General features: G+C 39.7%; 1 protein-coding gene across 3 annotated transcripts in view; it reads right to left on the minus strand.

The window, feature by feature from the left end:
• Positions 1-25,502, minus strand: part of hpse2 (heparanase 2) — a 121,046-nt gene that overhangs the window by 91,568 nt on the left and 3,976 nt on the right. For all 3 annotated transcript variants that reach the window (XR_009808070.1, XM_061910206.1, XM_061910207.1), the window contains exon 3: positions 18,759-18,920. Coding sequence is in view for 2 of the 3 variants with exons in the window: in XM_061910206.1 (XP_061766190.1) it covers positions 18,759-18,920 (162 nt within the window). In the remaining variant the exon portion in view is untranslated. The remainder of the gene's footprint in view (positions 1-18,758; positions 18,921-25,502) is intronic.

The raw sequence follows: 25,502 nt of genomic DNA on the forward strand, positions 1-25,502 counted from the left end.
AGCGGGTCTAACATGATACTGTTAAAGTTCAATCCATAATGGATCCAACACAGTCGCAAGAGTCCAGTCCAAAGCGGATCCAACACAGCAGCGAGAGTCCAGTTCACAGCGGAGCCAGCAGGAAACCATCCCAAGCGGAGGCGGATCAGCAGCGCAGAGATGTCCCCAGCCGATACACATTTGATATTGTCTATGAGACAATATGTCTATGAGAGCATTTTAGTAGTGTGAATGAGAGAAAGAAAATTTCAGTAGTGTGTGTGAGAAGATTTCAGAAGTGTGTATGAGAGAAACACATTTCAGTAATGTGTGTGTGTGTTCTGTGTGTGTGTGTGTGTGTGTGTGTGTGTATGTGTATGAGGTCATTCGGAATAATATCCCTAATGGCCTCAAAGTATCCATTTAACAGCGCATTCGGCATTACCCCCAAAAATATGGCTTTACCAAAGTTTGGACTGTATTTTTACATGTTTGGCAATCTTCTCTCTTCATCCATCCATTCATTTTCCACCGCTTATTCCCTTTGGGGTCGCAGGGGGCGCTGGTGCCTATCTCAGCTACAATCGTTAATTGGCATCAAATTATTTTGTGGAATCAAACCATTGTGAATGCAGATTAAGTGTAAAAACAGCTGTGTAAATGTTATAACAGATCCCTCTGAGACAGCACAAAGTTGTAACATTTAATAATAAAACAACTGAAGTTAGGTTAGTGATTTTGATATCAAATGTATTTACATGCTCACTTAACTACATTACACTTATATTTAATATCTATATAAGTACTTGTACTTCAGAACTGTAAAAATACATACATTGTGCATGTATTATATATGTATTTTATTATTACATTACACATGTTTATATATATATATATATACATATATATATATATATCCATCCATCCATCCATTTTCTACCGCTTATTCCCTTTGGGGTAGCGGGGGGCGCTGGTGCCTATCTCAGCTACAATCGGGCGGAAGGCGGAGTACAACCCTGGACAAGTCGCCACCTCATCGCAGGGCCAACACTGATAGACAACATTCACACTCACATTCCAACACTAGGGCCAATTTTAGTGTTGCCAATCAACCTATCCCCAGGTGCAAATATATATATATGTATATATATATATATATATATATATATATATATATATATATATAAAAATGTATCAATATGTACATATTATTTTAATGTGTATACATATATAAATAAATAAATCAATATGTATTATATATACTGTGTACATACATATAAGCTATACATATAAGCTATACAGGGTTTCCCACACATTCATTTATTTGTGGCGGCCCGCCACGAAAGATATACGGCCGCCACAAAAAAAAGTTTACATTTATTTATTTTTATTTTTTTTGCGGCTTTTGACTCGCTGACCGCTTATAAAAGCAATGGGACTCTGTCTGTGAATGGAGCTTGTAGTTACATATTATATAAATATGTAAATATTATATAAATATGTACATAAAGTGTTGTAATTATATTCCCACTCCGCGTTCTTCTTGGTCATCTTCTTGGAATCCCTTTGCCCAGATCATTTACTTTAGTGGTTTCTCATCAGGGGATTTGTTCTAATTACATGTGACCTTGGTCACCTAATTGAAGCAATATACTGGGTATTGTATTTTTGGCAAATAAAGATTTTAATGTTTTTGATAGATGACTTGCAGTAACAAAGATGCAGTGCCACCAACTCACAAGGGTTCCACGGGCACAAATATAAATCATGTGGCGTCCGTAGCTCCACTTTCACACTCTTGATGCAATGTTCCTCTGATTCCCAACTATTATTTCGATCAGTAAGAAAGCAAGGCTTGAACGGGCTTTGTAAAAAGGACGTTGAATTAAGGCGCTGTTACGGCATTCTTCTACTCGTGATATTTTCTTGTTTTTTTTTCCTCTTTCTCGACTGCCTTGACGTTTATCCCAGTCATTCTTTATATCCATTCCCTGTTGTCTCTCTTAAACATGTTTTCTTCTCCCTCAGTTGGAGAGCAGAAAGCTGGCTGTGAATCTCCTACCCAGCAGGACACCACAAATTGATAGATGGCCTCTGAGATCGTCCAACAATACAACTAACCATATGCTCAATGTGAACAAGCAGGGATTAAAGAGAATTCACCAGTGGCTCGACAAGAAAAAAGCCAAACTCTTGCGCAAGCAACATTTTTTGGGCCTTTGCGCAAATATATGGACTTTGTTTGGCAGAAACAATAATCGAATAATTCAAAATATGATTAAAAACATGAGAAGCCTCCCAAATGCAAATTAAATCAGGAACAGAAGTAATTAAGTCATGTTTGCATTTTTGGCAAATATAGATTTTAATGTTTATGATCATGTTTCTAAATTTAAAAAAAAAAAGGAATTCAGGACAAAACACTAAATTACACTCTCATAAATTACAGATAAGAGCCAAGTTATAAAAATAAAATGTGTGGTGTTGTTACAAAAATGAGTCATTTTTACCATAACCCCAACTCTCCATTCACATTTAGCAAAAAGCTCACCCAATGCATTTTAAAACAAGCAATCTGACACAAAATGTGTTCTCAGAAGTCAAATGTAATGTATGGCTTGGGGTGTCAGGGCAAACAATCGAGTGATTGGACCACTTTCAAACAACGTGTGCATCTGGCTATTAAAATGACATTCACTCGCAGGTGGCGAGGCACTTTTTTTCAAGCATATTGCAAGCACATGGAATTACAAACAGTGTGGTGGACACTAGGGGGTATACCATGCACTGAGTAAGGCTGGTAGGTTTGGGGGTGTGGTTAGTAACCAGTGTTATTGGGCCCGAGAAGCGGTTTTCCTCTTTCCTGTTTAATTCTGTTGTGAGCATTTCACTATTTAAAGTCCAGCTTGAAAGGAGCTAGTTAGTGCCTGTTTTTTTTTCCAGCGGCTACATTAGTGACCCAGTTGCATCCAGCGAATGGCTGGGAATCCTCTTCAATCAATCAATCAATGTTTACTTATATAGCCCTAAATCACTAGTGTCTCAAAGGGCTGCACAAACCACTACGACATCCTCGGTAGGCCCACATAAGGGCAAGGAAAACTCACACCCAGTGGGACATCGGTGACAATGATGACTATGAGAACCTCGGAGAGGAGGAAAGCAATGGATGTCTAACATGCGGGTCTAACATGATACTGTGAAAGTTCAATCCATAATGGATCCAACACAGTCGCAAGAGTCCAGTCCAAAGGGGATCCAACACAGCATGTTACCCCAACTATCGCAATCCTTCCGGAGTTTCTAGCAATGTGACACTGTTTCATGGTTCTAGCATATTGATGTGCTGTAAATGTTTAAGGAATCGCTACGGACACCTCCAGGAACTACTTGGTCATTGCTGCTCTCGACCAGCTGGCAGACACCATGTCATGCAGCTCCGAGTGAACCACCAACAAGTCAATCCATCAATTGCATTTATCTATATAAACTCTTAATCACAAGTGTCTCAAAGGGCTTTATATGTGGTGTTTTGACTGCAACATTGTTAAATTAAGTACACTTATTATATATGTCTAGCCTAGCCTACCAGCAACGCCCTCTAACAGCTTCTCCTCGAGGTACAGAATGTCAGTCGCAGTAATAGACTGCTTTTCCTATCTGGTTTGGGGGATGGCATGGCAGTGGCTGTAATGGACAGTATGCTGGCACTTCAAGGGTAGCAGGTTTGTTTTCTTGCATATTTTCCTGCGCCATTTCAAACCTCTAGTGCGTGCTGTGTTGCCTAACTCCCCCTGTTTGGCCGCCAGCAGTTGCTGGGACTTGGTTGAGAAAGTTCTTCTGGCCACGATGCGGTTGGCATTGCAATCACTGAACATCACAAACATTTCACACTCATGGAGGGGCTGCCAGTTTTCACATGCCTGCAATGCCTCACTTTGCAAATTGGCTACAACCAAACAGGAGTTTGCTACACTCAAGCATTTGGGTATTGGTAATCAATCAATCAATGTTTACTTATATAGCCCTGAATCACTAGTGTCTCAAAGGGCTGCACAAACCACAACACAAACCACTACGACATCCTCGGTAGGCCCACATAAGGGCAAGGAAAACTCACACCCAGTGGGACGTCGGTGACAATGATGACTATGAGAACCTTGGAGAGGACGAAAGCAATGGATGTCGAGCGGGTCTAACATGATACTGTGAAAGTTCAATCCATAATGGATCCAACACAGTCGCGAGAGTCCAGTCCAAAGCGGATCCAACACATCAGCGAGAGTCCCGTTCACAGCGGAGCCAGCAGGAAAACATCCCAAGCGGAGGCGGATCAGCAGCGCTGAGATGTCCCCAGCCGATACACAGGCGAGCAGTACATGGCCACCGGATCGGACCGGACCCCCTCCACAAGGGAGAGTGGGACATAGGAGAAAAAGAAAAGAAACGGCAGATCAACTGGTCTAAAAAGGGAGTCTATTTAAAGGCTAGAGTATACAAATGAGTTTTAAGGTGAGACTTAAATGCTTCTACTGAGGTGGCATCTCGAACTGTTACCGGGAGGGCATTCCAGAGTACTGGAGCCCGAACGGAAAACGCTCTATGGCCCGCAGACTTTTTTTGGGCTTTGGGAATCACTAAAAAGCCGGAGTCTTTTGAACGCAGATTTCTTGCCGGGACATATGGTACAATACAATCTGCAAGATAGGATGGAGCTAGACCGTGTAGTATTTTATATGTAAGTAGTAAAACCTTAAAGTCACATCTTAAGTGCAGGTGAGCCAGTATAGGCATAATATGATCAAACTTTCTTGTTCTTGTCAAAAGTCTAGCAGCCGCATTTTGTACCAACTGTAAACTTTTAATGCTAGACATGGGGAGACCCGAAAATAATATGTTACAGTAATGGAGACGAGACGTAACAAACGCATGGATAATGATCTCAGCGTCTTTAGTGGACAGAATGGAGCGAATTTTAGCGATATTACGGAGATGAAAGAAGGACGTTTTGGTAACGCTTTTAATGTGTGACTCAAAGGAGAGAGTTGGGTCGAAGATAATACCCACCTGTGGGCCTTACCCTTCGTACATGACCCTAGGGGGCATCCTTCTCACTCAGTAGGTCTGCAGTTTTGAAGGCGTAAATAGTAAACAGTTTTTGGCCGTGCAAGTGTTTTGGCACAGAAAAAGTCTTTCTATTTCTTGTTAAGTTCTGATTCGAGCAGTTGACGAAAAAGGTCCCGCTTGAAAGCAGCTATTGCATGTTTCTTCAAAATGCTAAAACAACACTATTTACCGATGTGAATTAAATACCACAGGTATTCCAAAAATTTGAAATAAATGTATTATACGGTGACCTCTGGCACCATTATGATGATATGTGTAAAAAAAAAACATTATTTAAGGCTATTTATTCCCCTTCACCCTTTCTAAGACCTATAGTGCTCAAATCCAATATTACAGTAATTAACTTTGAAATATCAAAAGTAGCTCTGTTGGAAAGGAGAAACTTCAAAATGCATTTATTAAAGAAATATTGTAGATGTCTTCAAAGAAGTTATGAAGCAAATGCAGCCCCAAAAACGTGCTTATGTCATTGAAGAGTCACTAATCACTTAAATATGTCAATTTTCCACGTAAAACAAGTTGCAGACCAACAAAACCAGTGCTGAGCATGGATAGCTACTCTTGCAAGAAAGTATGCTTTGACTTTATTGAGTAAAAACAGGAGAATGGTTATGAGCGGGGCCATATGACTTTAGACAGTTGCCAGCTCATTTTCAAGACAACATTTTCAAGCCACTCACAGATGTTTAGTGAATTTCCTCGACATTGTCTCTTATGGATACACTGTATTTTGGCCATGTCTTTTTTGACCTTCTGCTTCCTTTAAAGGTGTTTTGCTATGTTTAGTGAGCCTCACTAGGACAATATTACAAACTTACCGTTCACTGACGATCCTGTTTTAGTTATTGCACATCTAACTTGAATTTTACCTGTAGTGATATTATTAAGTAAGCATGTTTGAAAGGAGGAGCAAGTGAAGCAGGAAGCAGACAAGATGATATCACCAAAAAACGATTAGACTGATATGCAGTAACTCCTACCTAAGCTTAGGCCAAATAACGCTATGCAAGTATTTGTAAACAATGTCATAGAGTTAAGCAAAGCTATGTTGTCATTCCTGTCACGTTCATCTTGAAGCGGCTCCTGTAGCTCTTAGCAAGAAGCTTCTAGCTGTGATGGCTTCACTTCTGTGTCAGTTCAAAAGAGACGGGGTTTGGGTATTACTGTCTGATGTACTCAGAACGGTTTGGTTAAACCTAACAACTGATTAGAGGGTATAAACATTCATGACACATGATACCATCTATGTGAGGTCAGACTGAGAACGAGAGAAAAAGGAAAGGACTATCGCTGAATAACATCTGCATGGTAACAAAGCCAACTATTGACTCATTCAAGAACAAAATAATGCGGTTTTAGGCAAGACTTCTAACATGAGTATCAATAAAGTCTACCATCAATCGACCTGTCAAACTTTCATTACAGATAAGCATATTCAATTTTCAATCCTGCACAAAGGTTTTACTATTTGTCAGAGTTGTTTTTTTGGCCAAAACACACAAACAGTTTTTACCAATTACATAAAAAAATGGAAGAGGTGGTTAAAATGGCGTCCATTTTCATTGTCACACAAATCCAGGACAACATGGGGCGTAACAACAATATTCCAACCAAAATTACAAGCCCTCAGACCAGGGGTCGGGAACCTTTTTGGCTGAGAGAGCCATACAAGCCAAATATTTTTAAAAGTATTTCCGTGAGAGCCATATAATTTATCTTATTTAACACTGAATACAACTATATGCGTGCATTTTTAAGAAAGACCAACATTTTTTGACTATAATAAGTCTCTTATTCTTTTTAATAACAATTTTATTCTGAGGCTAACCAACAATAAATAAAACACTTTTTTACCATTAATGCGACTTCTTGAACAGGTGCGGTAGAAACCGGATGGATGGATGAAAATGCATGAGGATGTTTTATATTTTGAACGTTATTTTTGACACTGATTACCAGCGGAATTATTCATTACTTGTCGTGTTAAGCAATATCAGTTAAGTTTTATCTGAGAGCCAGATGCAGTCATCAATAGAGCCACAGGTTCCCTACCCCTGCCTTAGACCCTAAATTCCAGAATGTGTTCCTGCTCCAGATCTAGTCTTACCGCAGGTGTTGCCAATATGGCTGCAAAGTTGTGCTGAGAACGCTGATTAGGCTGCATCTCTAATATCCCTAAACTGACATTTCTCTCAGCCTTTTAACATGTGCTCTTAGTGGAAAAATAATTGTTCCATCATGTAATATGTAAATATGATCCTACATCCACACTCTCTCAATGATTAGGCTACCAAAGCCTACGTAAAGCCACTGCTGATGGTGTTCACCTTGACATGGCACTGTTAAAGGAAAAAAAATCCATCCCTTAGGCAAAATAAGAAAACCTTTAAAAGTAGCCTTCATTTTCCTATAAAGAGATAAAAATTAATTATTAATCTATGCATGCATTCACACACACACACCTATTAGTAATAATCTCAGAAGGTAGCAGTCTGTGAGGAGAGCGATGGAGAAGATTGTGTGTGTGCTAGGCACACAAGCTAAATTAAGTTTCACTTTCAGTTTTACATCACACCAAAGGACAATGAAGAAAGTAAACATTTTTAGAGAGAGTGCTTTCACCTTCTGATAGCTCGTTCGATCGCTCTCCAGTCCTGGTATCTCTGTTGGTTTTACTTACTCCTCCTATTTTGTAGAAGAGATTGTTCAACTTTATTTCTAGTCACCCCTCTTCATTCTAGACAGCCTTAGAATAAAATTATCTGGGAGGACGTTCTGCCCCTTAAAGGCCTACTGAAACCCACAACTACCGACCACGCAGTCTGATAGTTTATATATCAATGATGAAATATTAACATTGCAACACATGCCAATATGGCTTGTTTAGTTTACTAAATTGCAATTTTAAATTTCGCGCGGAAGTATCATGCTAAAACGTCGCGGTATGATGACGCGTGACGTCATGCATTGTAGAGGACATTTTGGTCCAGCACCGTTGACAGCTATAAGTAGTCTCTTTTCATCGCATAATTCCACAGTATTATGGACATATGTGTTGCTGAATCTACTACAATTTGTTCAAATAATAATGGAGAGGTCAAAGAAGAAAGATGTAGGTGGGAAGCGGTGTATTGCGGCCGCCTTTAGCAACACAAACTCAGCCGGTGTTTCCTTGTTTACATTCCCGAAAGATGACGGTGAAGCTTTACTATGGAATAGAGAGGTCAAGCGAACATGGTTCCCTACCACATGTCAACCAGCAGGTTTCGGTGAGAAAATGGTGGTAATAAGTCAGCTCTTACCATAGACATGAGCGGAGAGCTTGCGTCGTTCCTCCTGCACCTGTCAAAGAGGCAGCTGCGGGCTCTCTTGCCTCTTCCCACCAGCGGCCCCCGAGCGTCAGATGCTTCCACCGTGGATGAGGGGAAAAGAAAAAAATCTCAGCCCGGCCGCCTTAGCCTCGTCGAGAAACGTGGCTTCCCTCGGAGACACTGGCGGTCACCACACCCGTGGCCACACCCGTCCGACTTTCAGGTTGTACAGGTACGGCCATATAATCTCACTAAAACACTAGTAACACAATAAGCAGATAAGGGATTTTCCAAAATTATCCTAGTAAATGTGTCTAATAACATCTGAATCGCTCTGCCATCTAGTTTTTTTTTGTTGTTCTTTTTTCTAGTCCTTCGCTCTCACTTTCCTCATCGACAAATCTTTCATCCTCGCTCAAATTAATGGGGAAATCGTCGCTTTTCTCGGTCCGAATCGCTCTCGCTGCTGGTGGCCATGGTTGTAAACAATGTGCGGATGTGAGGAGCTCCACAACCCGTAACGTCACACGCACATCGTCTGCTACTTCCGGTACAGGCAAGGCTTTTTTATTAGCGACCAAAAGTTGTTCTCTACTAAATCCTTTCAGCAAAAATATGGCACTATCGCGAAATGATCAAGTATGACACATAGAATGGACCTGCTATCCCCGTTAGAATAAGAACATCTCATTTCAGTAGGCCTTTAAAAGGAGAATCCTAAAAGCCCACTTGCTTTTTTATATATACATATATATATATATATACATATAGATATAGATATATATATACATATACATACACACATATATGAACAGATACATACATAATATATATATATATATATATATATATATATATATATTTACATATATATATATATATATATATATACACACATACACACACACACATGGGGCTTAATGGTGGAAGAGGGGTTAGTGCGTCTGCCTCACAATACGAAGGTCCTGAGTAGTCAGGGTTCAATCCTGGGCTCGGGATTTTTCTGTGTGGAGTTTGCATGTCCTCCCCGTGAATGCGTGGGTTCCCTCCGGGTACTCCTGCTTCCTCCCACTTCCAAAGACATGCACCTGGGGATAGGTTGATTGGCAACACTAAATTGACCCTAGTGTGTGAGTGTGAATGTTGTCTGTCTATCTGTGTTGGCCCTGCGATGAGGTAGCGACTTGTCCAGGGTGTACAACGCCTTCCGCCCGATTGTAGTTGAGATAGGCACCAGCGCCCCCAAAGGGGAATAAGCGGTAGAAAATGGATATATAATATATATATATATATATATATATATATATATATATATTTTATTTTTTTCTTGTTGAACCCCAACAAGAAAAAATAGTTGGCTGTGAAGCAGAATCGTGCCAAAGATTACATATCTGCTGTTGAGGACTTTCTAAACAGTCAGGATGAGTTTCTATACCATTGTAATCCAAGTGCTGATGAATACGTCATTTCTGCTGTTGATGACTTTTTTGAGGCTCAGGGTGAGAGTTTATATACCACGGTAATCCAAGCTCTGTGTCAAGTACATAGGAAAAATAAAATAAAACACATTTGGCTGACTAGTCCAGGGTGTACGCTGCCTTCCGCCCGAAATGCAGCTGAGATAGGCTCCAGTGACCCCCCGCGTCGACCACTGCATTGTGGTCAGCCTACAAACTTTTCAGCCCACCCTCATAAACAGGGTTGTGGTTTCTATCCCTGAAAAATAATTATTCAAGGAATATTAGTGAAAAAAAATCTTAGTTCATGTCTTGTAGACAGCTACAAAAAACATAACTGATAACATCCTATCCCCACCCTTGGTTCACTAGTTTCTCTGTTCCTGGGAGGTTTGCTTTTGGTCAAATATTGATGGACGACGAGAATAACAGAAGAGAAAATTCCTGGATTCCTTCAGTTTATCTTTTGAGCCTTAAACACACAAAGGGAGCCTTTGAGGTGACTAGTTGTACAGACTGACTGCCTCATTCTCTGTGGAGTCAAATAAACATAGGACTTTCACATGAAGTCACAATATACGGCGCAATGATAACAGTAAACAGAGTGGTAATTAGGAAATAGGTGTGAGGTGGTGGACAGCGGTGGAAACAAAAGACAAGATGACACTGACCGTGACCTTGTCTGAGCTCACACTAGTTGCTTGACTTGTTCCAAGTGTGTGTGTGTGTGTGTGTGTGTGTGTGTGTGATATCTTAGAGTTGTACCATTATTGATAGCTCTAACAAGCCTGGGTCAAAGAGCAAACAGTGTGAGTGGAAAAGGATGGAGCATGACTGTTAAAAAAGCCCTTTAAAAACACCACTTGCCCCCCCGCCACACACAAACACACACACACACACACACACACACACACACACGCACGCACGCACGCACGCACGCACGCACGCAACCACACACACGAGATCTAGGCTGATTGTTACCAGACCATATTTTAACACCTCCCTTAAGCTCTGTACCCTTATTACTCTTTCCACCAAAGATGTGAAGTCTTAAAACAAAATCCTGTTTACAGAGAGTTAAGCTACGTGTAATAACCTGACCTTTAAGAAAACATTTACATTACTCACATGTCACTTTCAGGGTTTTTATGTTCTCTTCATTTATCACTATGAATTGTGGAACCTCTCAGATTTAACACAATCCCTTCTGACACACCGGTCAACCTACAGGGACTACATTGTGTTTCTGGACTCCCGGATTATCTATTATACTGAAAATTCAATAATCATACCAACTCCATTATCATTACACCCGATAACCCTGGAAGGGGGTCCCTACATCTGTAGTCCCTTCACAAGGTTTCTTCTTTGTTTACAGCTGGAGTCTTTTTAGTTTTTCCTTTCCCAGGTGGGTTTTGGGTCAGGCTTGAATCAGTTCGTTCAGCTCCTCGAAACACTTGTGATTAAGGTCTATATAAAAAGTTTGTATTGATTGATTGGTTTATTGTATATCTTTAACTTTAATGTTAAGATGTGTTTATCTACACCAGTGGTTCTCAAACTTTTTTCAGCAAGTACCTCCATAATGACCAATAATAAAATACAGTAATGTAGAAGGTCTAAGCATTGATTAAAACGAGGCAGGGGTTTTTTAGCAAGCAGATGTAAAATGTTTGGCTACTGTAACATTACACACAGTTTGAACATTAACACTGTTTGAAAATAAGAAAAATAAACTTGCTACTTTAATCAAGTGATTCTTTGGCATACCACTAGATGGACCTTGCGTACCACCAGTGGTACACATACCACAGTTTGACAATCACTGATCTACATTTTAACCTGACAGACGGTGTGGTTCCAAAATGTGCTATTGTGCACTTTATCCATATCAAACAGATACACTGTTATGGTATGGTTACAGTATTAGTTTATTTTGAACATGCCTACGGGTATAATATGGTACATCACCAGGGATAGGTATATTTCCCATTTAAACTGATATAGTACCAATTCTCGGTACCAGTAGTCAACTAAATAAAAATTATTAAGATGTGATTCAAATAGTTTGCTAAATATGTGATTTAAATACTTCTCAAACTGGTTCATATATAACATTGACTTATTTGCTTAATCCAGTCCATAATTAAATTCCACATAGTAATATACTAAAGGTTTTAAGTGTTGTACGTGCATACAAATGTTTTAAGTAAAATGTTTCCCCAGGGTTATTTTTCTTCTCTTTGATGAGAATGGTTGTGATTTTTTGGTTAGAAGGTTAAAGATTTATTTGTCAAAATTTTAGTAGTTTTCAAGTGTACCAAATCATTGAATTGCAATACTTTTGATTCAATAAAGAACCTTTACTTAATTTAACTTTTGTTAATGAGTTTGTCCAATCTATATCGAAATACTTTTCAAAATTTTTTGAAAACTAAATAAGGACCAGGTCTATAATGTGTAAACTGGTGTTTGACTCCGGTTCTATAAACTGGCACAAATGTTTTAATTTTTTTCTATTTTATTTTTTAACAAAAAAGCAGCTTTGTGCAAAGTTCTTTGGGTACAACTCTACCATGTGAGATATCCAATGGGGAAAATGTCACACATGGGGCAAATTCTAAACTGCTCATTTGGAGGAAGTATCAAAGAAGGCAAAATAGTTGTATAAACATCTCCACCATGCCCCTATGGTTTGATTTCAAATGTTCGAGAATTATGCAGATCTCAAATCCACAAAAACAGGTATCAATAGGTAAGAAAAGTTGGTTTTGCATAATCAGGTCCCTTTTAGTTTGTACTGTCCTTTTTGACACATTTCCATCTGAGAAATAATGAGGGTGGTCCATCTTGGAACCATTCCTGATTCTATAAATGTGCAATTTTCCTTTATCCTACATGGTTGACTGCTCTTCTTTTGCTTTTTTAGTAAGTTGTGTCCGTGGACAACGTTTGTCATAAAGCATGTTAATCTTCATGTAGTTTTAGTATTTGACAGTTAAAACTGGTAGATCACTGATGATGTTATTAGCAAAGTATTATTGTCAAAATCTTTGGTAAAAATATTATCAATGAGTCTGGCACAGTGACAATTCTGCTTAGCTTGTAAGTTTAGGATATAAACTCATGCTATAAATTGTGTCTATGAAGTCATTAATGGTCTTTTAATTATTAGGGTACAAAAAGTGCATATCTAAGGCCCCACATAAGAAAATTACTTTTTGACGGATTTCAGCAGATGGTGCCTTAATGTAGTCCTCAAACATTTGAATACTCGACTTAGGTGTTCTTTATATACAGCTGACTGATATACGTTTCTTCTTTCCATTACAGATTTCAATGGTTAGGCAAGCTAAGGTATTATCAAGAGCAAATTATGTTATTCACCACTTTGTAGTTCAGATATTCCGTCCATTTCACCAATACATTTATTTTTAGCATCAATTCATGTTTCTGAGACAGCGATCTCTTTGAAGGGTTTGTTGGACTGTTAAAAAAAAATGTTATAGGTTTTAATACACGCTTCTATTGTTTGAAATAATTGACAATTTGTTGTTGGATTTAATGTTAGTATTGTATTGTTCCTCACTATAATAAATCATTCCTGCTGTGGAAAAAAGAATGTGTTTGGATATTTTTCATTCTCCAATTCCAGACCAGAATGGTCTATTTTGCAAAAAGGTTTTCATTTACATATCTTCCTTTTAAGCAATATGTGTTGCGTAAATAAATGTCTTCCTAAATGCAGGCCTTGTTGTTCAGTGATCCTTTGTAATGTAATAGTGTTGAATTTGAATGTAGATGTATGTTTTCACTCTGAGAGCATCATCTGTAGTTTTCTATTTGTGTTATTATTGAATATGTCGAACCATTGAGCTATTTATTATTCATCCAGATCGTTGATGTTTTTGACAACATATACTATTGCTCGTGGTCCTCCATTAAGCTTGATGTAGATTTAGCTGTTGGTGCTCCATGCCCTGCTTCCTCAAGTCGTGTGCTATCTTGGTGATGTCAGCGTTGTGATTTATGAGGTCCTCAATCATGTACACATTTGTTCCCTTCTGCTTTTTTTCCTATTTTAACAGTGTGATTTTGAATTTATTGTTGGTGAGCTCAGCAATAATGACTCGTGTTGCATTGTCGTTTCTTCCATACAGGGGAATAATGTGTTGATTGAGTTAATATCAACATTAACTTTGTTTGATTGCAAGGAGTTGGCAAGATTCATTTCATCTGTTTTTTTGCTCAGGAACAATCACATAATCAATTTGTGTATGCTAGGTTAAGCTATTTGTTACAGAAAAACAAAATGGCCAAATTTACAGGCCCTGTGTGTGAAGCAGACTGATAGCTAAAGTAGCTATTGTGTTGAAGATTTTTTTTTTTGTTTTTTTTGGAAAAGAGGCTCATTTAGCTACAGACGGGAAGTAAGTGTTGTCATTACCGCAAGGAGAAATATTTTAAATTTATTTTAACGTTTAGCGTCAAAATTATCTTTCAACTAATTAATTCTAATTATTAATTCTCTTAAAAGTGGAGCAAACAAGTGATCTAATTTTCTCAAAAAAAGTTTAGAAACACAAATACTGTTAAATCATTGAAAAGTCAATTTTACACAAAACACTGGTTAAAGAGTACAAGGGACACCGAAGAAAAAAAAAATGATCGGCTATTGAGTCAAGTTTTTAGACTTTCTGATATCTACTGAGGAAGTGTGCAAAAGGAGGAGGAAATTAAAATGAACTTCATAGAAAGCTTTTTGGGGTCTCAAATACTTGATTGTTGCAACAATCTTTAAAAATAATTATTAGATTATTAAATGCTAATGAATGCTCGGGAGATCATGGCTACTGTGCCAAGTTACGAGGAGATCTAGAGGCAGAAGATGAGGTTATTCTTCCAGACTAGCAGTTGACAATAATTTAAACGGGTAAAAAGGTCTGCAAGCCAACCAGAGGCACTAAGGTAAAATTATTTAAAATTTAGAATTGTTTTGTTTTTGTATTTTATATATACTTAATGTGTTCTGTGTAATGTGAGTGACCGAGGAGTTAATTTAGGTAAAACTTAGACTAACAGCTGACATGACAGTCTGTGACAAAACAAATCCATAACCCTAGGACCTGATAATAAAGAATATGTGTAAAACAGAAAGGCCCCTACTCTTTTCCTTGCAACTCTATCATAACATTATGTATACCCGGACACAATCCTCAATCAGGAACAGGATGTTTAAAGCATGTGGGGGAAAACAACAATGATTTAATATGAGCATACATCATGCGGCAATTCTTTCTTTGGACATTTGCCATCATTTTTCTTACTTATATCCGCCTTTCATTATAAGTGCATTTGAAAAAAGAGTGGCGCACATTCAACAAGGAACCGCAGTGTCCCTGATGAGAAAACAGACATACTAGGCTAAAACAGGATTCTGTGAGACTACTGTGGCTTTTTTAAATTTTACTTTACAGGACAAGGTTATTGTGTCCTTTTGCACAGCTTAAGTGTTACATAGTTAATGACAGGGCTGCGGGGCTATCTGTGAAAATATATAGTCTAACACCTCTTGCTCTATCCTGCAGTGTATCCTTGTTCCAAGAGAGCGGGGCCCTCTAGAAACATTACTTTAGTACACATTCTTTTCCTGAAAGAACACTTTCACATTAAATTGGTTTCTTCAGTGTCTGTAATTAATCAATATTGTCTTGAAAAGACAACTCCAATTCATTTTGTTATCGATCTATGTTGAGCGAGTAGCTCATGTGACGTGTGGGATTTTCTTTTTACAGAGTTATTTGTGTCCATGAGTTCAAAATGTATTTTCCAGGCACTGTGTGGCTTCTCAAAACTGGAACGAAGTCCACTCTCCACTGCCATTTCAACATGCTGTGCGAAGAGAAGCGACCAAGGAGCAACTTTTAAACACTTGTGGTCTATTGTTCACTAGATGCTGCCATTTTTCATTGCTTACAAACCGCTGACATTCAATGTTAAATACATTTTAGGATGTTTCTCTTGGGAGTACAGTTTGCAGACATTTAATAGACAAGCTTCTCTTGTGTTATTTAATAAACAAATGCTGTAAACCCACAGTTTAAAAGGCGACCTGTCATGATTTCAAGCTCTATTTAAAACAGTTCCATGTGGTCTAGCTAATATGTATTGGATATGCTTTGGTGTAAAACTTGCATAAATTTTGCTCCGCAGTCATATTTTAACTGCAAGCTGTCCGTTGCTGAGGAGTTCCCAAATTACAAATGAAATCATGCCACAACTTCTTCAAAAGCATCATAATTAATTTTTTTAAATGTACAGTGTCTAATTATATATTTATTTAATCATATTCATATATTTCTTGGTCACCTCAACTTTTTTTCCCCCAGACCCGATCGAAAATACATTACATAAACATAGAAATTCACTCAGTCACATCATTAAGTACACCTGCAAACTCTAAATACATAAAAACAGCTTTTTTTATCAGCATTTATGTCACTACATGTTGCACGTCTGTGTTATCATGTACATGCCAAAATTAGATAAAATAATACTTTGCTCTACATTTTTTTGCGTATTATGACAGCCTGAAGCTCGACTTGTTGTCTAAATTAGTACGTCCACCTTGCGGTGATGTCACGTTGCAGTCAGACTGCCAAACCCCGCCAACACAGACATCCAAAACTGCATGCAAGCTCATGCCAAAATGCATGAACATTGTGATTAGATGCTTTGGCATTGTTTTAACATGAGTAGCTGACAATTGAACAAAATGTATTAGTCAGAAAATATTAAATTCATAATTGATTTATTTTTTTATTTAACCTTTATTTAACTAGGAAAGTCCCATTGAGATTAAAAAAAACATTTCAAGGGAGTCCTGACCCATGGGTCAGCAAAATATAGATATATAAAAATTAGGGGTGGGCAAATTAACGCGTTAATTATGAGTTAACTCATCAATCTATTAACGCCGACAATTATTTTATCGCACATTTGCGTATGTTGTTTACATGCTTTTATTTTGTTAACGCCTTTTCTTAACAAGATGGCGTCGCCCGGATGTTCTTCGGCGTCAAGGGGCTCTTGGTAAAGATGGAACATTTGGCAAAAATACCGGACAATTCTGCAAATTTCATGGCTGGCTTACAGCGTGGTCACTCCGGGATCACTTACGACCGCCAGACAATTCTGGATGTGGATAGATCGGGCCGTTTTGGACTGAATGACGCGTGCTTGCTAGACCGGCTAGCTAGCATGGGAATACTTTGCCGGCTACATCCAGCGGCCTGTGAAGCAGCGGAGTATATGTGTTGTCTGTCTATTTATGAATAATGCAGACGAGGAGTGTTGGCTGAGTTCCTAATGTTTGCTTTCAGAGCGTGCATATCACAACATACAAGATGCCGTCATGGCAACACAACCTATACCGGGCTACCGTGCATGCGCGTCATTCCTGTTGCATGCTGGGTAGGGTAGTTCTTTTTTTCCCTGGCTCATAACATCACAATATAGTACCATGTATATGCGTTCAGTTTATCAAAGCACCAAGCAAACAATCGGAAAATTCCCATCATATCAATTCCTAGATATGGTCATAATTATTTTAAGTGCACTATGCAGAATAAACACAACATTATTAATATTGCTGCTATGGATAATTTGATCAAAAAATCCCTAAAACCTATAATATAGGTTTTTTAAACATAAGATCCCTGATAAAAAAAATGTTTCTGCTGTTACCTCAGAAATTGCCTGTTCAGATGTTCTGATTGTGGCTCAGAGATTTGTATGTAGATTATATTTTCCATAACAAACAGGATAACTTAAATACCCTGGCAGTGGCAATAAGCTTAAATGTTTGTATTTACATTTTTTGAGTTGATTTTCATAAAATATGCTATTTAACTGCTACTGTTTAACAAGGACTGATTTAAATTGTGTTTGCACAACAAATGTTTTGGCGTTTTTGTTCATGTGGGAGAATATTCCAATAAAAGGTGCACTACACACTACTTTTGAATTCATTATTGGGCTTTGCGTATACAATGCAGTTAATCGCGATTAATCGGAGAAATAGTGCGATTAACTTCGATTACAATTTCTAATCGTTGCCCAGCCCTAATAAAAATACATGTCATACACATTTAAAAAAAAAAAAACAGTTACAATTTCATTCTCTCAAGTGCTCTCAATCTAGACTTGAAAGCGTTCAATAAAATAAGTTCAGTTAATTTTCAGTCTCTTTGCAACATGGAGCAGAGAAAACAAAAGCCTCTTTTCCCAGTTCTGTGCAGGTAATAGGAACAGTGAGCAACGAATGATCATTTGAATGCAAACAGTTAGTCAACAAAGTCTAAACCATTGATTAGATAACACGCTTAAGAGGAACCTTCTAAATATGACTGTATTAAAATGTTATGTTGAACATGGCCTGAATAACTGATCATGGATACATGACAACTATTTTACCCCAGGACAGATTAATTATATGAACATCTCCACACAGGTTCTTGAAATATTTCAGGCTGCCAAAATTCCAACAGACAAATTTCTCTTCTTGTCCACTTCTGAGTTTCCACTCCAGTCAATTCAAAAAACAGACCAGAGCCACATCCCACCCAAAACCGGGTCCCAGAGTTCTGTAGTCAACTTGTGTTAACTGTAACCAATGTAAATGTCAGTGTGTTTACTAGCCAGACCTGCAGACCCCTCTATCCATTTCTACATTCCTCCTCTCCAAATTACATTTGTCATTGTGAAAGCCAATGGTTTACGTTGACATGCTTTGAACCTTCTGTCTGTGCGTGTGTGTTTATGTGTGTGTGCATGACACACAAAGTTGAGTAGTGTTTCAGTGTGTGAGTGTGGGATCTCCTACCTGATATCGTGATGTTGCTGTAGATGTTGGACAATTGCTCTTTCAGCAGGACCAGCTGTGTGCTTGCAGCTTTCTCTCTCTGCAACTCCAGCATGATATCAGGGTGGTTAGCCACTTTGCAACCATTCTGCTTGTCCATTGCAATGTCACTGCGCACTATATCTGCAACAAACAAACGAAACTCTTAGATACAGTTGTTACAACAGACCCTCTGGAACATGGTCATGTAATGAACAGTCTCTCCAGGATTTCACGATGTTGCGCAAATTCAACAAATCCCCATGAATTATGAATTATGCGTGGCCTCGCAACTTTGTTCGATCTGTGCAATTTCCCCGCAAATTTTAGCCCACTCAAGCGCAACACAGCTGTGTGTCGGGAAGGTGTGGCTCAGATTGTACATACTGTATAACAGAAAAAAGCTTGTTGCAACACATATTGAGTTAAGAACGGTATTTGCATGCATTACATATGTGTTGCCCACATATGAGGTCCTCTCCAAGGTTTCTCATAGTCATCATTGTCACCGACGTCCCACTGGGTGAGTTTTCCTTGCCCTTATGTGGGCTCTACCGAGGATGTCGTTGTGGTTTGTGTTGTGGTTTGTGCAGCCCTTTGAGACACTAGTGATTTGGGGCTATATAAATAATCATTGGTTGATTGATTGATTGATTGATTGATTGAAAAAAGGTTAAAAGTACTTAATGGAAATTTAATTGTTAATATTTTGCCGTGGGGTACTGCCACATACAATTGAAGGAAAAGCAACGTATTTTTGCGGCTGACTTTGGGTCAGCTTCTTTAGCAACAGGCCTAATTTTCTATTTCAAAACTCCGAAGTCAATGTTATAATGTGTAATGTGGGTAGAATGTGGCGCAGTGGGAGAGTGGCCGTGCGCAACCCGAGGGTCCCGGGTTCAAATCCCACCTAGTACCAACCTCGTCACGTCCGTTGTGTCCTGAGCAAGACACTTCACCCTTGCTCCTGATGGGTGCTGGTTGGCGCCTTACATGGCAGCTCCCTCCATCAGTGTGTGAATGGGTAAATGTGGAAGTAGTGTCAAAGCGCTTTGAGTACCTTGAAGGTAGAAAAGCGCTATACAAGTACAAACCATTTTTTTTTTTTTTTTTGTCTCCTCGTTATTCGAATTGGCACAGATGTTTTTTTTAACATTCCCATTGAGGAAGCTTGTTATCTTGTGGTCTTATTTGTAGTATTTTGTCTTTTACCGTCAAAGGTCGACATAGTGAGTCAATCACATGAGTAGTTTGGCTTTGTTGTTTTTTTTTTAATGCTGAACAGCCTTTCTGATAAACCCACTCAATGGGATCTATTGGGGCCCTGAGTAGTAAAGGAATCATTGTTCGATCGAAATGAGCAGCTTCGTCTAAAAAACGATACTGGTTGCATAATTCAATAGCGGTGTCTATCAATTAAGCTTACCGTGTCAAAAAATGCTACTGGAATGAATGAAAACAAACTAAATTTGTCTTTATTTTTAAGTTATCATGCCGTGATTTTACCAGTCCGACCCACTCGGGAGTAGATTGTTCTCCAGGTGCCCCCCCCCCCCCCTCATCTAAAATGAGTTTGACACCCCTGCTCTACATGTTTACTGGTCAGAAGACACTATGACAGAAATATGCTTTAAAATAATGATTTACTTCTAGCACCCATGACAAAGTTTATCTACATTTGGTAGGTTATTTGAACGAGTATCTTAACTCAAGAAAACGTTTAGCGCTGATGCGCATGCTCACTAGCATGAGGTAGCTCATTTTGACAGAACACAGCCACTGCCTGCATAAATGGAAGCATCCATCCATCCATCCATCCATTTTCTACCGCTTATTCCCTTTCGGGGTCGCGGGGGGCGCTGGCGCCTATCTCAGCTACAATCGGGCGGAAGGCAGGGTACACCCTGGACAAGTCGCCACCTCATCGCAGGGCCAACACAGATAGACAGACAACATTCACACTCACATTCACACACTAGGGCCAATTTAGTGTTGCCAATCAACCTATCCCCAGGTGCATGTATTTGGAAGTGGGAGGAAGCCGGAGTACCTGGAGGGAACCCACGCATTCACGGGGAGAACATGCAAACTCCACACAGAAAGATCCCAAGCCTGGATTTGAACCCAGGACTGCAGGAACTTCGTATTGTGAGGCAGACGCACTAACCCCTCTGCCACCGTGAAGCCAGGCAAAATTGATTGTATGCTATGAATAAATTATATTTTATATTTACAAAATGTACATTTTCCAATTACATTTAATGTGTTGGTTATTTAAAAAAAATACAGTGTTAAAATAAACTTTTAAAGGGTGTGTGTCGATTAGAAACAGAAACACTAATGAGTGTTTTTGAGGTACTTACTGAAGGGTCTAGCTCCATCCTATCTTGCTGATTGTATTGTACCATATGTCTCGGCAATAAATCTCCGTTCAAAGAATTTTGGTTTATTAGTGATTCCCAGAGCCTGAAAAAACTTTACGGGCTATAGAGCATTTTTTATTCTGGCTCCAGTACTCTGGAATGCCCTCCCGGTAACAATTAGAGATGCTACCTCAGTAGAAGCATTTAAGTCCCATCTTAAAAACATATTTGTATACTCTAGCCTTTAAATAGACCCCCTTTGTAGACTAGTTGATCTGCCGTCTCTTTTCTGCTAAGGAGAGGGGGGCACAGATTAGGTGACCACAGATGACTTGTTTGCTGTTCAAAGTCGGGACCCGGGGTGGACCACTCGTGTGCATCACTTGGGGACGTCGCTGCGCTGCTGACTTGTCTCCGCTCAAGATGATCCCCTGCTGGCCCATACTTGCCAACCTTGAGACCTCCGAATTAGGGCGGCGGGGGGGGTGAGGGGTGAGGGGTGTTGGATTTGAGGTGGGCGGGGTTTGGTGGTAACGGGGGTGTATATTGTAGCATCCCGGAAGAGTTAGTGCTGCAAGGGGTTCTGGGTATTTGATCTGTAGTGTTTATGATGTGTAACGGTGTGGATGTTCTCCCTAAATGTGTTTGTCATTCTCGTTTGGTGTGGGTTTACCGTGAGGCGCATATTTGTGACAGTGTTAAAGTTGTTTATACGGCCACCCTCAGTGTGAACTGTACGGCTGTTGATCAAGTATGCCTAGCGTTCACTTGTGTGTGTCTGTTAAAGCCGCATATGTTATGTGACCGGGCCGACACGCTGTTTGTATGGAGGAAAAGCGGACGTGGTGACAGGTTTTAGAGGACGCTACAGGCAGTGCCTTTAAGGCACGCCCCCTATATTGTTGTCCGGGTGGAAATCGGGAGAAATTCGGGGAAATGGTTGCCCCGGGAGATTTTCGGGAGGGGCACTGAAATGCGGGAGTCTCCCGGAAAAATTGGGGGGTTGACAAGTATGTGTTGGTCCCACTGTGGACTGTACTCTCACACTATTAACTAGATCCACTATAGACTGGACTATTAAGTAGAACAGACCTGGGGAAATTAAGACCCAGGGGCCACATGCGGCCCGTTAAACTTTTCAATCTGGCCCGCCGGTCGTCCCCAAATAACTTTTTTTAGATCTTCAAGATTGAAAGAGTAGCTGCCATTATGATGTGCAGTGATGTTTTCAAATGACCATAAGTCTTGAACTATATAACATATTTCAATGGTTGGAATCTGCGCTTTTGCATGATATTTTAGTGAGTAGTGTTGTCCTGATACCAACATTATTTAGATACTTTTCTAAATAAAGGGGACCAGAAAAAATGCAATATTGGCTTTATTTTTACGAAAATCTTAAGAGTGTGGCGGACCGGTATTTTTCAGAGGCGGTATGGTACCGAATATGATTCATTAGTATCTCGGTGCTATACTAATACTTGTATACCGTACAACCTTACTAGTTACTATGGTAATCTACGTCACAGCAGGTCAGACGAGGCACCGAGCAGTGTGGGTGGGGAGAGTTTCCACAGAGTGTTTCCAGAGGACTGAGGCAGAAGGAGATTTTTATAAAAAAAAGTTGTAAAGCTTTAGTGATATATCAGATTGTAGATATTTTCTGTTTTTTTACCCTTTAAGTTCATATTTCGCTGTTTGTTGCATTTGGCTTGATTGTAAAATATGTCGATGGAGAGGGGGTGTGATGTTCATATGTTCTTAATATTCAGGGTTTTATCGTTCGTAGAAAAAATACAATTCCATTCCGTTTTTAAGACAGTCTGTCATAACATTTTTAGAATTCAATCAGACTTTATTGTGAGGTTTTATATTAGTTTTCCTAAAAATATATAAACCGGCCCCCAGATACATTTTTTTCTCTAAATTTAGCCCCTGAGTCTAAATAATTGCCCATGCCTGAACTAGATCCACTATTGACTGGACTCTCACACTATCAACTAGATCCACTGGGTCTGAAGTCCCCTTCAAGGTTTCTCATTGTATCCCATTGGGTTGAGTTTTTCCTTGCCCTGATGTGGGATCAGAGCCGAGGATGTCGTTGTGGCTTGTGCAGCCCTTTGAGACACCCGTGATTTAGGGCTATATAAATAAACTTTGGTGGCAGAGAGGTTAGTGCATCTGCCTCACAATACGAATGTCCTCAGTAGTCCTGAGTTCAATCCCGGGCTCGGAATCTCTCTGTGTGGAGTTTGCATGTTCTCACCCTGACTGCGTGGGTTCCCTCCGGGTACTCCGGCTTCCTCCCACTTCCAAAGACATGCACCTGGGGATAGGTTGATTGGCAACACTAAATTGGCCCTAGTGTGTGAATGTTGTCTGTCTATCTGTGTTGGCCCTGCGATGAGATGGCGACTTGTCCAGGGTGTACTCCGCCTTCCGCCCAATAGTAGCTGAGATAGGCTCCAGCGCCTTCGCGACCCCAAAGGGAATAAGCGGTAGAAAATTGATGGATGGACTATGGACTGGACTCTCACACTATTACCTAGATCCACTGGGTCTGCAGTCCCTCTCCAAAGTTTCTCATTGTATCCCATTGGGTTGAGCTTTTCCTTGCCCTGATGTGGGATCTGAGCAGAGGATGTCGTTGTGGCTTGTGCAGCCTTTTTCAGACACTCGTGATTTAGGGCTATATAAATAGAATTTGATTGATTGATTGAGACTTTTTAGTACATTGCACAGTACAGTACATATTCCGTACAATTGACCACTAAATGGTAACACTCAAATAAGTTCTTCATCTTATTTAAAGGCTTACTGAAAGCCACTACTACCAACCACGCAGTCTGATAGTTTATATATCAATGATGAAATATTAACATTGCAACACATGCCAATACGGCCTTTTTAGTTTACTAAATTGCAATTTTTAATTTCCCGCGAAGTGTCGTGTTGAAAACGTCGCGGTATGATGACGCGTGCGTTTGATGTCACCGGTTGTAGCGGACATTATTTTCCAGCTTGATCCAAGCTATAAGTAGTCTGCTTTAATCTCATTATTACACAGTATTCTGGACATCTGTGTTGCTGAATCTTTTGCAATTTGTTCAATTATTTATGGAGAAGTCAAAGTAGAAAGATGGAGGTGGGAAGCTTTTAGCGTTTGGCCACACAAACACACTGTGTTTCCTTGTTTAAAATTCCCGAAGATGAAGCTTTACTATGGATCAGAGCGGCCGAGCGAACATGGATCCCGACTACATGTCAACCGGCAGTTTTCGGTGAGAAAATTGTGGTAATAAGTCGCCTCTTACCGGAGACATCAGCGGAGCTTCCGTCCTGCCGCAGCTTCGTAACTTCCCTCAGAGACTCTGGCGTCAACACACCCGTGGACACACCCCTCCGACTTTCAGGTACTATTTAATCTCACTAAAACACTAGCAAGACAATAGGCAGATAAGGGATTTCCCAGAATTATCCTAGTAAATGTGTCTAAAAACATCTGAATCGCTGCCACTGCAATCGCCTTTTTACTTTTTTTTCTTTCTAGTCCTTTACTCTAAATTTCCTCATCCCTCGAATCTTTTAACCTCACTCAAATTAATGGGGAAATTGTCGCTTTCTCGGTCCGAATCGCCTTAGCTGCTGGTGGCCATGATTGTAAACAATGTGAGGAGCTCCACGACCCGTGACGTCATGCGCACATCTGCTACTTCCGGTACAGGCAATGCTTTTTTATTAGCAACCAAAAGTTGCGAACTTAATCGTCGACGTTCTCTACTAAATCCTTTCAGCAAAACAATGGCAATATCGCGAAATGATCAAGTATGACACATAGAATGGACCTGCTATCCCCGTTTAAATAAGAAAATCTCATTTCAGTAGGCCTTTAAGTCGAGGTCCACGTTAATCAATTGTCATGGTAAATGATTGATTGTTTGATTGATTTAGAACAGGGGTGCCCATTACGTCGATCGCGATCGACTGGTCGATCTCGGAGGGTGTGTCAGTCGATCTCAAGCCAGGCATTAAAAAATAGACATAAAAATGAGCAATCATCAATCATACCAAGACTTCACTTTCGTCAGTTGTTTGACATTCTCGGCACCCGAGGATCTTGTGAGATGACGCTGGCTGCTGCGAGCTCATATTTAAGAAAAAAATCACTAACAGGGCGGACGCAGAGAAACGCATTTTATTTCTAGAGACTCCGTACCTACTGTCAAAACTCTAAAGACCGACAGCACAGTTCCTGTCTTCACCATAAAAGACCTGTTTCATCCTGCCTGTGCTAACAAAATAACAGTCTCAGAAAGCTAGCGTGCACAAGCTAGCAAGCTACGGAGTTTGATGCCAATGTATT

This window comes from Nerophis ophidion, linkage group LG09, assembly GCF_033978795.1.
Source record: "Nerophis ophidion isolate RoL-2023_Sa linkage group LG09, RoL_Noph_v1.0, whole genome shotgun sequence".
NCBI classification, from domain to species: domain Eukaryota; kingdom Metazoa; phylum Chordata; class Actinopteri; order Syngnathiformes; family Syngnathidae; genus Nerophis; species Nerophis ophidion.